At 44.5% G+C, this 13,587-nt stretch overlaps 1 protein-coding gene across 1 annotated transcript in view; it reads right to left on the minus strand.

Moving 5' to 3' along the window:
- Nucleotides 1-9,729: 9,729 nt before the first annotated feature.
- The window catches only part of LOC121923183 (interferon-inducible GTPase 5-like), a 10,297-nt gene continuing 6,439 nt past the window's right edge, over nucleotides 9,730-13,587 (minus strand). The window contains exon 3 of the mRNA XM_042453358.1: nucleotides 9,730-11,756. Within this exon, the coding sequence (XP_042309292.1) occupies nucleotides 10,529-11,728 (1,200 nt within the window). The 5' untranslated portion in view covers nucleotides 11,729-11,756 and the 3' untranslated portion in view covers nucleotides 9,730-10,528. The remainder of the gene's footprint in view (nucleotides 11,757-13,587) is intronic.

Below are 13,587 nucleotides of genomic sequence, written 5' to 3' on the forward strand. Positions count from 1 at the left end.
GTGGCAACCAGGCAACGGTGGTGGTCCCCTGGCTTCCTCAAAATACTAAAGGATGCCCTGTTCTATGCAGCCACCTTGCTGCCCTCCTCTGAACCTTTGACTATGGGCAATCTCCTGCGGCATCACGACCAACTGAGTGGAGCGAACTATATTCTCAGAGCTTGTTTCGATGTTGCCATTGACATCTTCAACAACGAACCCCAGCTGGTGCAGCAAAATGCCCGGATGGTTGTCCAGTGTGCCGGACCACCGGTAGAATTCCTCTCTGGCAACGGAGACTGTGAGATTTCAGTGTATCTCTTATATGATAAGATCCAGCACAGTATCCGATGTTTGACACCCGAGATGCACCTTGCTCGGCTCTCAGTTCATGAGGAACCATTGAGCATCGCCGATATTCTGAGAGTGAGAAGGAACTTGCAGTCTTGGGGGGGTCCTTTCCCCTGAGATGGAAGGCTGCCTGGATTTTGCTATACAGTGGTGCCTCGGGTTACGAAATTAATTCGTTCCGCGGCCGCTTTCGTAACCCGAAAAGCCTTCGTAAGCCGAAATGCCATCGGCGCTAATGGGGAAAAAGCCGCGGCTCTGCCGCGGCTCCATTTAAAATAGCGCCGAAGTTTTTTCGTAACCCGAAAAAACATTCGTAACCCGAAACAATAATTCCCTATGGGATTTTTTCGTATCCCGAAAATTTCGTAACCTGGGTAATTCGTATCCCGAGGTACCACTGTATAGGAATTTGCCAAGGAGCCATCCTGCGTCCAAGACAATGCCCACATGGTTGTAGACTGCAGTGGGCAGGTGGTGACCTTTGCTTCTGGGAGTGGAAAGAATAACATCAATATCTACAATGTACGGGATGGCAACATTCACTACCGGATCAGTACCTCGGGTCTATGGGCCGACACAGTGCGGTTCCTCCGTGGGAATAAAGATCATACATTTACACGTGCAAATAAATATTTGCAGATCGAATCAACTCAGAAAAGCTCAGAAAAGAATCCCAACCTTGTTGAATCTTAGGAACAAACTGAACATTTAAGGGCACATTATACATTTAAAAGATGAGGCAATTAGATTCCCAGTGAAACATGAATGATTTATGGCCCTTTTTTCCCCTCACTGTAACCTAGAGAGTAAGGCCTCTTGCAGGGTATATATACCAAGTGGGCTGGCAATAGCTCTGAGTGGGAGGTGTCTTGAAGACCTGCTCTCTAGACTAAACCAGGCAGGGAGGGTGGCACACAGCCATGGGGAGGAGTGGAGCTGCCTCCAGGGCCTGGGGGGGGGAGGAGTCCCAGGGGCGGGGCCAAACTGGGGTGGGACTGGGTGGCCCCGCCCCAAACCGTGAAAGTCCTGCCCCCAGGCGGGATATGGCAACCCTAGATATGTGTGTGTGTGTGTGTTTTGCCTTCAGGTTGTTTTCTGACTTCCAACCCTAAAGTGAACCTATCACTGGGTTTTCTAGGCAGGTTTCTTCAGAGAGGGTTTGCCCTTGCTATCCTCTGAGGCCGAAAGCATGTGACCCAGTGGGTTTTAATGGCTGAGCAGGGTTCTGCCCGCCATCCTGGTGTGTGTACCACCCATCAGCTCAAGCGTTGGCACACTAATCTCTCATACAGAGAAAGCATGCAGATTAAGCAGCGCCATCCCAATATGAATTAAACTCTTTGTATAAGAGGGCAAATTTACTGATTAAATAGTCTTTCTTGGAATATCAATAAAACAATAAATCAGTGAAACAAACCTCATATCCCAGAAGGGAACTGTGGTTTTCAGTTTTCTTTTTGTCCTGATAATTTTGAGAAGCTTTTACAGTAATCCTGCTGAATTCCTCCTTTTTTTCCTTACAAGAAGAAAAACCAGTGTTGGCACCTTAACAACTCATTAGTAAACTGTGTCATAAGCTTCTGAAGACTAGAATCATTAAGATGGCATAAGAAGGTTATTTCAATTGCCAACAGGCATGAACATGTCCTTATTATCCACCCCAAATGACCCCAACCTAGGTTATGGCACAGCTCCACGTATTTGCCAACCTGTGTTTTTGGTTGGACTCCATTATAAGGAATCTGTGCCAAATTTCTCTCTCTCTCTCTCTCTCTCTCTCTCTCTCTTTCAGTCTAACATAGAGATGCATGCAGACACACACATATATATCAACATTTGCCCCCAAATTGACAACTTTCAAATGTGAAGGAAAGCCAATCTAACAGAGTTTGTCATTTCAAAGACACAGGTAATGAATGGTATAAGGCCCAGTGGAAACACCTTTGAGTTTATGTGCTCATATATATATATATATATATATATATATATATATATATATATATATAATTTTATATTGATTTTTATTCACTCCTCCATGTTTTTCTGCATGTTGGTGAATTTTATTCCAGTTCAATCATGGACCAGAGTTATGTGTGGCTATAGCATATTAGTGCCAAATGCAGAACTATGCTACAAGGGACCATTCACTAACCCTTGGACTTACTATAGAGTTGCTGCAGGTCTCCAACTCTCCATGTCCGTTCCATGTCTGATGAAAGTGGAAGGAAAAGTCAGGGAAACATCTAGCTATGTCCTATAGCCACGCGTGAAAGAATTGCATCATCCACTGTGGTCTGTCAGCAATCTCCTGCAGTCTCAGTGGTTACGGGGATTTAGCTAGATGCTCCTCTGATCACTCCCTGTCCATGGCAGGGGAGCTTCAATGGCTCTATGGTAGGTCTGGGTGTGGGGTGTGTTGGTTGTTGCAGAGAGAGGGAAGGAATACCAACCTCTGCATTGACAAAGAACGAGAGGGAAAATACACATGCAGAAGTACGGTGAACTTTAAAAAGCATGTCAGCCATGGCCTAAACAGCTGAACTTCTTCAACTGAGAGATTGGTGAATGATTCCACTTGCTCATAGGTGGACTAGATACCTTTTGAGTTTCTTTTGATTCATTTTTAATGTTTTCTAATTTCACTTCACTAGATTTATATCCATAGTGGGGCAATACTGAAAAGTGATCTGTTTCAACTTCACATTTTAAACTGGAAGGACCTTAAACATTTCAGTTCATTTATATACCCTCCAACATTTCCCAGATGAAAACCAACACACTACCTTTGCACTCTGAACTCAGTTTGCAGCGAGTGGAGTAAGCTGAGGACAAGGGGGAAAGTGGAAGGAAGTGAGGAAAAACTGGGACATTTTTAAAGCAGCTGAGAAAGTATGATGGCAGAGGATTAACTGGGACTGTTCCTGCCAGAGGAGGACAATTGAAAGTTATGCAGTCATGGTCACCCATTGGACCATTCCCTTCTCCCACTGCCATATTTCTCCATGTTCAGTTTCATACATAATTATGTCGTTCTGTTCTCTCCCCATTCAAGCACATTATACATAGTAGAACTGAGACAAAGAGGAAGGAAAACAGTACTAGAAAGGGGTAGACAATGTTTCTGATGTTCTGGTATGAGGGACCTACTCTGCTAGTGTTGGTCTTAGATTCTGTCGTGGATGAAGAACCAAAGATTGGTGCACCCAGTATCTCAGAATAAGATGGATCTGTCAGCTTTTTCAGATTGCTCCTCGAAGAACCATAAAGGCTGCTGGGATGGTCTAGCTTAGTGTCGTCAGGAGGAGGTGAGATATCAGATTCAAGACTTTGGTTCTTTGGGATTTGAGCTTGTGCTGTTTGCTGCACATTAATTTTTATTTGCTTTCTAGTCCCTCCCTCGTACACATTGGCTCCCAGAAGGATGCCATCATTTGAGGAGCCAGTGGTGGGGTTACAGCAGGCAACAGAAGGTAGAGGTGCTTCCAACATCTTCCCAAAAAGACCATCTTCATTGGCATTCTGTCTAATTATGGCCAGGGAGCTCACTTGGTTTTTATGTCCTGCTTGTGTCATGGATACATCATCTTGTTTCAATCTGCTAATTTCCATCCAGGATGGTGTACTTGCATTTGTGCTCTGGAACATGCTCTGAGGCCTGAGTGTGGATGCTGAATTTTCAGCAGAGACATCCACGGTCTTGGATGTTCCTGAAAAGGTGAGATGTCCTTCTGTTGCATACTGCAGTGTTGACTGTGTGTGACCTTTCATAGGAACTGTAGAAGTAGCTACAAGGAGAATTCAGAATATGATCACCGTTTTGGAACAATACATTTTGCTCAAAGCTTAGAAATGTTACTTTCTGAACCTCCCTGGGAGAATTCTGAGAGCTCTAGGCTGAATTCACACAGCATAAATAATCCAGTTTAACACAACTTTAACTAAATGTCTCACAAAATCACAACCCCCAGAATTTCATAGCACTGAGCCGTGACAATTAAAGTGGTGGAAAACTGGATTATTTGTGCAGTGAGGATACAGCCATAGTAAAAAAGAACTCTTTCCAAGCCATGCTGCCATTACACCAAACATCTGTATTGCTACATTTGTTAATGCCCTGTTTATTCCATCCTGTCTATTCACTTTAGTGTGTATCACAATGCAGTTATCTTTCTATACCTGGCAGGGCCAGTCCAAGACAACGTTACTTGAGGCAAGAGTGCCACCAAGATCAAGGCAAGCAATGCTAATTTCCATATACTGATGCAACCATGGAATGGAATTTCCTGGATTCTTAAGAGGAGCCGGACTTTATGTTCTTTCCCAGTAGCCACATTGGGGCAACAATTCTGTGGGAGCCATGATTCACCCAATGCAAATTATCTGCCCTGCCAGGCATGGCCTGGCTTGGCCAATGAATCTGCAAGTGTGTAAGTTGAACTGAAAAGGATACAACCCACAGTGTAGTGGCCACAATAAGGGCGGAGGCCTCTAGGCTCTCTGACACACATTGATGATGCTTGTGGATGCCTTGTTTGTTATTGCACACTGTGATTTGTCACCACTAGGGCACATCCTGGCCTCAAAAACACATCAGTCTGCAATAACAAACAAGGCACCTGTCCAGCAAATATCCAATGTAGGGCTGGGCAGCTAGGAGGCTAGGGGGCCACATTAGTCCTTCAGGAGCCCCTGGAGGGCCACAGATCCCCCACTACAACCCCCACATTTCCCACCAAAGTTTGTGCCCAAATACCTTAGCTCTGTTTTAACTTCCTTAGGCCATTTTAGATCTAGGAGAGGTCTTTTGAACAGCAAGAAGTGATCAGAATTCATCCCCTGTTTACTTTTTGAATTTAAAAAGGCCTCTCTTGGACCTAGAGTAGTCCAGATGACCTGAAAAAAATGTTGCAAAAATACCCCTTTGGTCCCTTGAGAAACATTTTGTGGGGGGAGTCTATAGGGAAAATCTGTCTTTGTAAAAAATGTTCTTTGTGTTAAAACTTGTTGCCTTTAGTTGTATTGTCTTGTGAAACCGGAAGCCCCCTTGGGACCTGTGCTGAAAGAAGGGTGGGAGATAAATTAAATATGTGAATGGTATCTGCAGTGGGTAGAGATTACTGCTCCAACACATATTTTGGATGCAGAAGATCCTAGCTTCAGTCCCTAGCATCTCCAAGCAGGACTGGGGATGGATCTGCCCTGTTTGAATCCCTACCTACAGTGTCCTTGGTAGTCAGTGAAGACAATACTAGATGGAGGGGAGATGGTTGGCTCTAATGTTGGTGGGGTGATGAATCCTCTATAAGTTTTCATCTGAATTCACTTTCCGCATACACTGGCGCCAATAGCCTCCCCTGGCTAGATGGATCAGTGGTCTGACTAGCAAAAGAACCTGACTAGCAAAACCAAACCTGGCTAACAAAAGAACCATTCAGCTAAAACTGTGGTGGGAAACCGCCGTATATTATTGGACTCTAACGTCCCTCAAGCACAGTTAATATGGCTAGTGGACAGGGATGGTGGCAGCTGGTGTCCACCAAAATCTGGAGGGCCACCACTGGGTTATGAGATGATCCTTCATTGGGAACCCTTTCTGCAATTACATACATTTCATATTTTGTCTCTCATTGCAGGATTAACTGGGTCCAGGTATTGGAAGGAAGTCGCAGAACAGCCCTCATAAGACTTGGCCCAAATCTAACTCTGGGTACAGTGGGCCCTTGGTGTCTATTGGGGTTTTGCTTCAGAAACCTGTGGATACCAAAATCTGTGGATGCTCAAGTCCAATTACAGTAGAGTCTCGTTTATCCGACCTTCGTTCATCCGATGTTCTGGATTATCCAACGTCGGATTGGTTGGTGGGCGTGGCTTGGAGCTCTTGCCATGCCCCCAGCTGGAAAGGGCTCCTAGCGCGGCGGCGAGCAGCAGCAGGCCCCAAGCGCACCAGGCCCCAAGCGCAGCAAGCACGGAGGCAGCGGCCATTGAGTGCGGCCCCGAGTGCCACCGACACCGGCCAGAGCGCCACTGGCACCGGCCCCGAGCGCCACCACAAGTGCGGAGGCGCTGGCCCCCGAGCACGGCCCCGAGTGCCACTGGCACCAGCCCCGAGCGCAGCGGTAAGCACCACCAGGCCCATAGCGCCACCAGGCTTTTCCTATGACCCTCCGGATTATCTGACTTTTTCGACTATCCGACCTATGGGACCGCCACATTACGTCGGATAATCGAGACTCTACTGTATATTCAACAACGTGGTCAAATAGTTCCCATTATATAAAATGGCAAAATACAGGTTTGCTTTTTGAAATTAAAAAAAAAAATCAAGCTGTGGATGGTTGACTCCATAGATGCAGAATCCATGGATACAGAAGGCTGTTTGTATAAGTCTTTTGAAGAGGCCATACAGGAGGATCCTCTGGTCTCATTTGAGCCTGAGTGTTAAACTTACCCTTTCCAATGTGAAGTCGAAGGCTTTCATGGCTGGCATCCATAGTTTTTTGTGGGCTTTTCAAGCTATGTGGCCATGTTCTAGAAGAGTTTATTCCTGATGTTTCGCCAGCATCTGTGGCTGGCATCTTCAGAGAATGTCCAGTTTGACCCCTGGACACAGCCAAGAGACCCACCAGGAAGCAGAGAAATGGGGGTAACATTTCTTTTCTGGATTTTCAGTACACAAAACCACTGAACTTGGTGCCTCAAATTGCTGAGCGGTAGGATGGACCTAGGCATTGAAAGAGAGCTGCAACGAAAGCAGTAATTCAAAGAGAACCATCTTGAAACAGTATTGCGGTCATGTTGTAAGCATCTTGTGGATAGGCTCTAAATGACACCATATTCAGCGGCTACTAGAGACCCGAGGTCCATTTACATTACACAGTTATTGCACTATGATTCCACTTTAACTGCCATGGTTCAGTCCTATGGAATCCTGGCATCTGAAGTTTAGGGAGATAGATTTAGAAATCTCAGCCAGGGAAGTTTAGCGTCTCAACCAAACTGATTCAAATTTTAAAAACTCAGTTCCAGAAATTGATTTTTATAATATGCTCACTATGCGTGTGCATGTATAGGTAAGATTATTTGTTTATCTGAAGCATCTTGAAAGCTAAGGGCTAAGTCCTCACAAAACAACATACAAGCTGAAGCAATGGTAAATATAAGCATAACACCCTGGAAAAGACAGTGTTGGAGCAGAAGGTCTCCAGCACTTAATCTAAGTGCATATGTGCATGGAGCAAGGCACGAGTCAATAGGCAAGGAGGTTTGCAATGTTACAATCACCACCAAGATATAAATGTCATAAATGAAGCATATAAGAATGGAGGAACAAATATTAAGAGCATACAGTGGTACCTCGGGATACGAAATACCCAGGTTACGAAATTTTCGGGATACGAAAAAATCCCATAGGGAATTATTGTTTCGGGTTACGAATGTTTTTTCGGGTTACGAAAAAACTTTTGGTGCTTTTTTCGGCTTTTTCGCACGGAATCGCGGCTTTTCCCCATTAGCGCCTATGGCAATTCGGCTTACGAAGGCTTTTCGGGTTACGAACGGTGCCACGGAACGAATTAATTTCGTAACCCGAGGCACCACTGTAGCTTGTTCTCTGCCCAATCCACAACCAGCCACACTTTAAAATCTAGTTTCTATATGACTGTTTCAAAATCTTCACGCTTTCCACATTGAACAAATTCAGATTTCATGCTAAAATGCCCAGTTTTCAATGTGTTCCAAATTGGAGACAAGATACTAGATAAAGTAATAAAGCTAAGAGTCGTTGTTCGACTACAACTCCCATCATCTCTTATCTTGTGATTTACATCAGCAACCCCTGAAAGCCCACAGGGTCCCTTGCAATCAAGCTTAATTCATGGATTCAAAGAATGGCTTACCAGGCATTTGGTTCCAGAGAATCCCACTGACTTTGATCTCCGGTTTCAGGCAAAGAATGAATTTTCTTTGAGATGTAAAGCATATTAAGTCACGCTCTTGGAAGGGGAAGTGAAAACCAATTAAAAACGTTTCCTGGTGTTTCCTGGTGATTGAAATTTCCCCATAGCTACAGTTGGGAAATGGATGGCTATTTAGCTCTGCTTCCCTTGAGATCCTTCCCTGTTTTGGATATCCTTCACTCCTTCATCATTTGCAAAGGGATATACCTGTATATCTCTTCACGTGTTGCATTGCCAGGTTAACCTGACAAACGGCAAGTTGCAGAAATATAGCAACAGTCCCTGGAACATGAATGGGACTCACTAAATCAGTAGGGTTTAGCCGAGAGAATTTCCTCGTGCATTGTGTGCATGGCATGTGAGAAAAGTCCGAGAATGTGGGTAAGATTTGTTGGTAGAATTATATGACTTTGCTGAAATGAACAAATGGACGAATCTGATTAAATTCAGGTAATTGAATATTTTTAAAAAATGAACAGGGACTGATAGGTGATCTTATGAGAAAATACTAGGGGAAAATATAAATTATAGGATTTGGAGAACAACAGAATGGAATAGCGTGCAGAAGATAGCATAACATATATACTAGTTATATACTAGTCCAGTAGTAACCAAACTTTTTACCCTTGCCTCCCTTTAAATCTATATGCAGATGTTGCCTCCCCATTCAATATAGTATAAGAATAAAAATCTTTTGTTTATTTACTGTCACCCCTCCAGTTGCAGCTCTCCTTGAAGGCCCATGGAGGCACTGGTGTGGGGTGTGTGTGTGTGTGTGTGGGGGTACTGGTGGCCAAAGATGAGAGTTATGAAGAGGCCATGACCCACAAGTCGGTTCCAGTCTCATTGGTGACCTCGGTCATGGAGGCCCAGACTGCTTCCCCAGCTGTCATCACCACTGCTGCTGGTGCTCTAGTCTCCACTACAATGCCTGCCCCTAGAAAGGACCAGTCCCACTATCCTACCCTTGGTGCGCAACTGTGTCACAGATTGGGAGGCACTCTTGGGCACAAATTGAAATATCAGTCTTGCTATGCCCCCGATGGAAAGGGAGCAACAAGATAGAATTAATAAATAAATAATAAATAATAAATAATAACACTTTTATTTATAGCCCGCTTTTCTGTTACAAGACAATCAAAGCAGCTCACAACATATTGAAATCCACATTTACAAAATTATGTCCCAAATTCCCCCCCCCCCCCCAAAACAGGATTAAACATGTACAATTAAAATATCTATTGAAACACAATTAAAAAACACAATAAAAATATAACAAGGACAGAGCGGTGGGCTGATACATGATGCGGGGGGCAGTCATTCTGTGGCCGGGCACTTTATTCAGGAAAGGCCTGCAGGAAGAGATCCGTCTTGACAGCTTTTTTAAAGCCGTCTAAGCTGGCAATTTGACGGATCTCGTCTGGCAGACCGTTCCATAGTTTGGGAGCAATTGCAGAGAAGACCCTCTGGGAGGTAGCAGTTAGTCTGGTTTTTAAAGGCTGCAATAGATTCCTCCCAGAGGACCTGAGGGTGCGGGGCGGGTTATATGAACTGAAAAACCTTTTAGGAGAAAATCACTTAACACCAGAAACATTGATCAAAGGATCTCCATGTCTCTCACTGTTGCACAGCCAAGCAAGAAGATGGGGGCAGACAAAACCTTTATGAAACATTCAAAGCATATATAGATTAAAGAAGTGTTTAAGCAACAGTTTAACTGAGCGTCTTATAAATTAGCTGTATTGCTAGATCATCTCTGTCAGAGGCCAGCAAAAAAAAAAACAGTGGGGGCCGCCAGCGCTGGAGGCCTCCCCCTCTTTGCTGGCCCCTGAGTTCGTTTTTTCCCTTTAAATGTCAGGGAAGGGGTGGTTTCTCCAATTAGAGTATGGAAAGAGCCAGAGGGTACCATTAAGGTAATAATAAAGTATAAATGGTGGTTGTCATGTGCCTTCAAGTCATTTCTTATTTAGGGAGACCCAAAGGCAATCCTATCATGGGGTTTTCCTGTTTAAGAAATGTTGCCACTGCCTTCCTCTGAAGCTGAGAAAGTGCGACTTGCCCAAGATCTCCCCATAGGTTTGCATGGCAGAGTGGAGATCCAAATCCTGATCTCCTGGAGAGCTAGCCCAACACAATGTGACACCAGTTTGGCTCTAGCAGTCCAGGTAAGAGGAAATATATCAATTGTGGGCCTCTTTTCAGATGAGAAGAGATCGATCCAGGTGGGTTTCTTCATTCTTCAGTTAGTTTTTCTTTCTCTCACAAACTGTTGCCAGAACATTCTCTGCATCTTCCACAGCATCACTCAGGAAGAACTTCAGCGTGTAGTATGTGGTTAAAAAAGAACCGACGCCACCATACAAAGAGCCCAGTCCGGGTATAAAATCTACAACCAGCTCTACTGCTGTCAATGCTGTTGTTACCATTGACTTCTGCAAGAAATTAATTACAAATTGTTTGGTGATCTCATTGATACTGGGGGTCTTTTTGATAGTAGACTTCAGCTCAGCAACAGGTATGCCAGTGCTGTCTCCAAGTTTACAGAGCGAACCTTCATCCAAGCCAAAGGCCTTGCAGATAATTTCCATTGTATTCTTCAAGATGAGAATGTTACAAACAAGACCGAGGCCTGGGATTGGAACCATCCCAATAGTACAAGACAAAAAGGACTTTTTTTGTATGTGGCCTAGCATAGCATCTTTTTTCCTTTCAATTACATCTTTAGAGAAAGTTGACCAAGCCATGATTAAAACAAGTTTCTTCAGGTCATCCAAGCCCTCCTCCAATGTCTTTTGAAGGAGTGGGAAATCATACTTGCTCAAATCATGCCTCGATACTAGAAAAACCTTTGGAGAATCCTCTCCTGTTTTCTTCAAATGTGTCAGGCAATCTTTCCTGATTATCTGGAGGGTTTCTGTTTCATTGAAGTTTGGTTTCTTACTTTCACTTTGTATACTAACATCGATATATGAGCGCACATAGTAGAACGTCTTCTTCATTTTCTTGATTTCACAAGCCAGCTTGATGACATTCTCAGAGAAGCGACTGTTTGAAACAATGATGAAAAAATCATACTGGCTAAAATTTACCAGCTTTAGATATGTATCTGCTTTAAAGTCACCTGTTCCAATTCCAGGTAGGTCCCAAAATGTAACTTTGGGAAATCTGGGATGGTGATACGGCTTTGGCTCCATCGTAGTTTGTACCACCCCAGTCTCGGCTGCGTTATCTCCAAAATCAGGCAACCCTCTCAGTGCATTGACAAGAGATGATTTACCAACACCCGAATCACCTGTAAGGGCAACGTGAAGTGTGGTGTTATTTAATGAATCCATTTCTTTTTTTATTTTGGTTGCAGCATCTAGAAGCTCCCGTCCTCCCAAAGCAGCCTTCAGTTGAGCAAGTTCTTCTCTAACTCCCGCTTCTGTTGAGTAGCTAGTCATGGCAGCACTTCCTGAGACCTCAGTTAATCTGAAAGAGAAACATTTTGGGGGAAAACATATTGAAAATGTGGGACTTTCTGTGTGGCAAATTAGATTTTCTTAGGGCACATTTACACCAATGTAACACTAGATCAGGGGTAGACAACCTTTTTGCGCCGGGAGTCGGGTTGCTGTCCCTCAGACAACTGGGGGGGGGGGGCAAACTCAAAATGGTGCCCGGAGTGGTGCGGAAGATGCGGCGGGGGCAGCAATCGGCAGCAGGGCCGGGCTGGGGCCGGTCCCAAGACCTTGCCGGGCCGGATCTGGCCCGCAGGCCATAGGTTGCCGACCCCTGCACTAGATCTTCATCAAAATCAAACACAAGTGAAATAGAGGATCTCACTCAATACTGATTAAGGTGTCCATTGCATAATCCCCCAAGGCTCCCACTCTTTGCCTATATCCTCTGCTCTTTGGCCAACAGATAGAATCATAGAGTTGGAAGAGACTGCAAGGGCCATCCAGTTCAACCCCCTGCCATGCAGGAAATCCCAATCAAAGCATCCCCAACATATGGCCATCCAGCCTCTGCTTAAAGAACTCCAAAGACAGAGACTCCACCACGCTCTGAGGGAGTTTGTTCCACTGTCAAACAGCCCTTACTGTCAGGAAGTTCAACTGGAAGACATCTGTATACTGCTAGAAGGCAGCAATATTTTTATTATGATGAAATTTGCTAATTTTGCCCTGGTTGCTAAAAACTCCAAGGCCCCATACAGACAGGCCAAAATAAAGCTGCTTTGGGTCAGTTTGGAGGTGTGCTATTTAAATGTGGCATGTGTCTTAAGAGTCCGGAAGCCGCGCCAAAGCTACGATCCAGTCCTAAGGACTGGAGCACAGCTTTGGCACAGCTTTTGGACTCTTAGGATGCATGCTTCATTTAAACAGCATACCTCCAAACTGACCCAAAGCAGCTTTGTTTTGGCAGTCTGTAGGGGGCCTAAGAGCATCACAGTAAAAAAAGGAGTGCTGCCATTTCAAACTTTTTTAATCTATGTTTTAAGCTGGCAGAGGGCTCACATTGTTTTTTAGCAGTAGAAGGGAAAGTCTTACTATCAAATTTCAACTAATGCAGCCTTTGGAGTGTGGGCAGCACTGGGTACACTCACATGAGCTAATATAATATGCCAAGCAGGCTCCCACAGCTTTACACAGAGGGCAGGGACATCAGAAGGAGAGAAAATCCCCGATGGGCATGTGGTGATTTCCTGGGGGGAGAGATCACTTTCTTAGACCCCGATCAGGGACTCCAGTCCTCCTCTAACCACTAGACAGCTGTGAGGAGTGCCTTTCCTCAATGGGACACTACATGTATTGTAGGAGGTTGAATATCTCCTTTTGCCACCTCCATAAAATCAGATTCATTCATTCATTCATTCATTCTGTGTGTACTTCACCTTTCTCCTCACATGGGACCCAAAGGAGTTCACATTATTGCGGGGGGGAGATAACAATTATATTAATGTGACATGGTTACAAACATTTTTAAATATATTTAAAACTTAATGGAAAAGATACAAAATAAGAACACAGCACACCACTTTCAAACAACCTTCTTCGGAGATCTTTAAACAGAGGCTAGTGGCTTTGACTGAGAGTTCCTGCATGGCAGAATGGGGTTGGACTGGATGGCCCTTTTTGGGGTCTCTCCCAACTCTATGATTCTATGAATCTACCCTTCTGCCATATGATGAAAAGTCAAAGGCCAGTCTAAACAGAAAGAGGAAAGCATTTTTCTGCCAGAGAAAAGGGAAGAGGTCTTAGTGGACCTCCACAGCTTGGGAGCAGCAACCAAGAGGTCCTTCTTTTGTACAGAAGGC

Source organism: Sceloporus undulatus, chromosome 2 (genome assembly GCF_019175285.1).
Source record: "Sceloporus undulatus isolate JIND9_A2432 ecotype Alabama chromosome 2, SceUnd_v1.1, whole genome shotgun sequence".
Classification (NCBI taxonomy): domain Eukaryota; kingdom Metazoa; phylum Chordata; class Lepidosauria; order Squamata; family Phrynosomatidae; genus Sceloporus; species Sceloporus undulatus.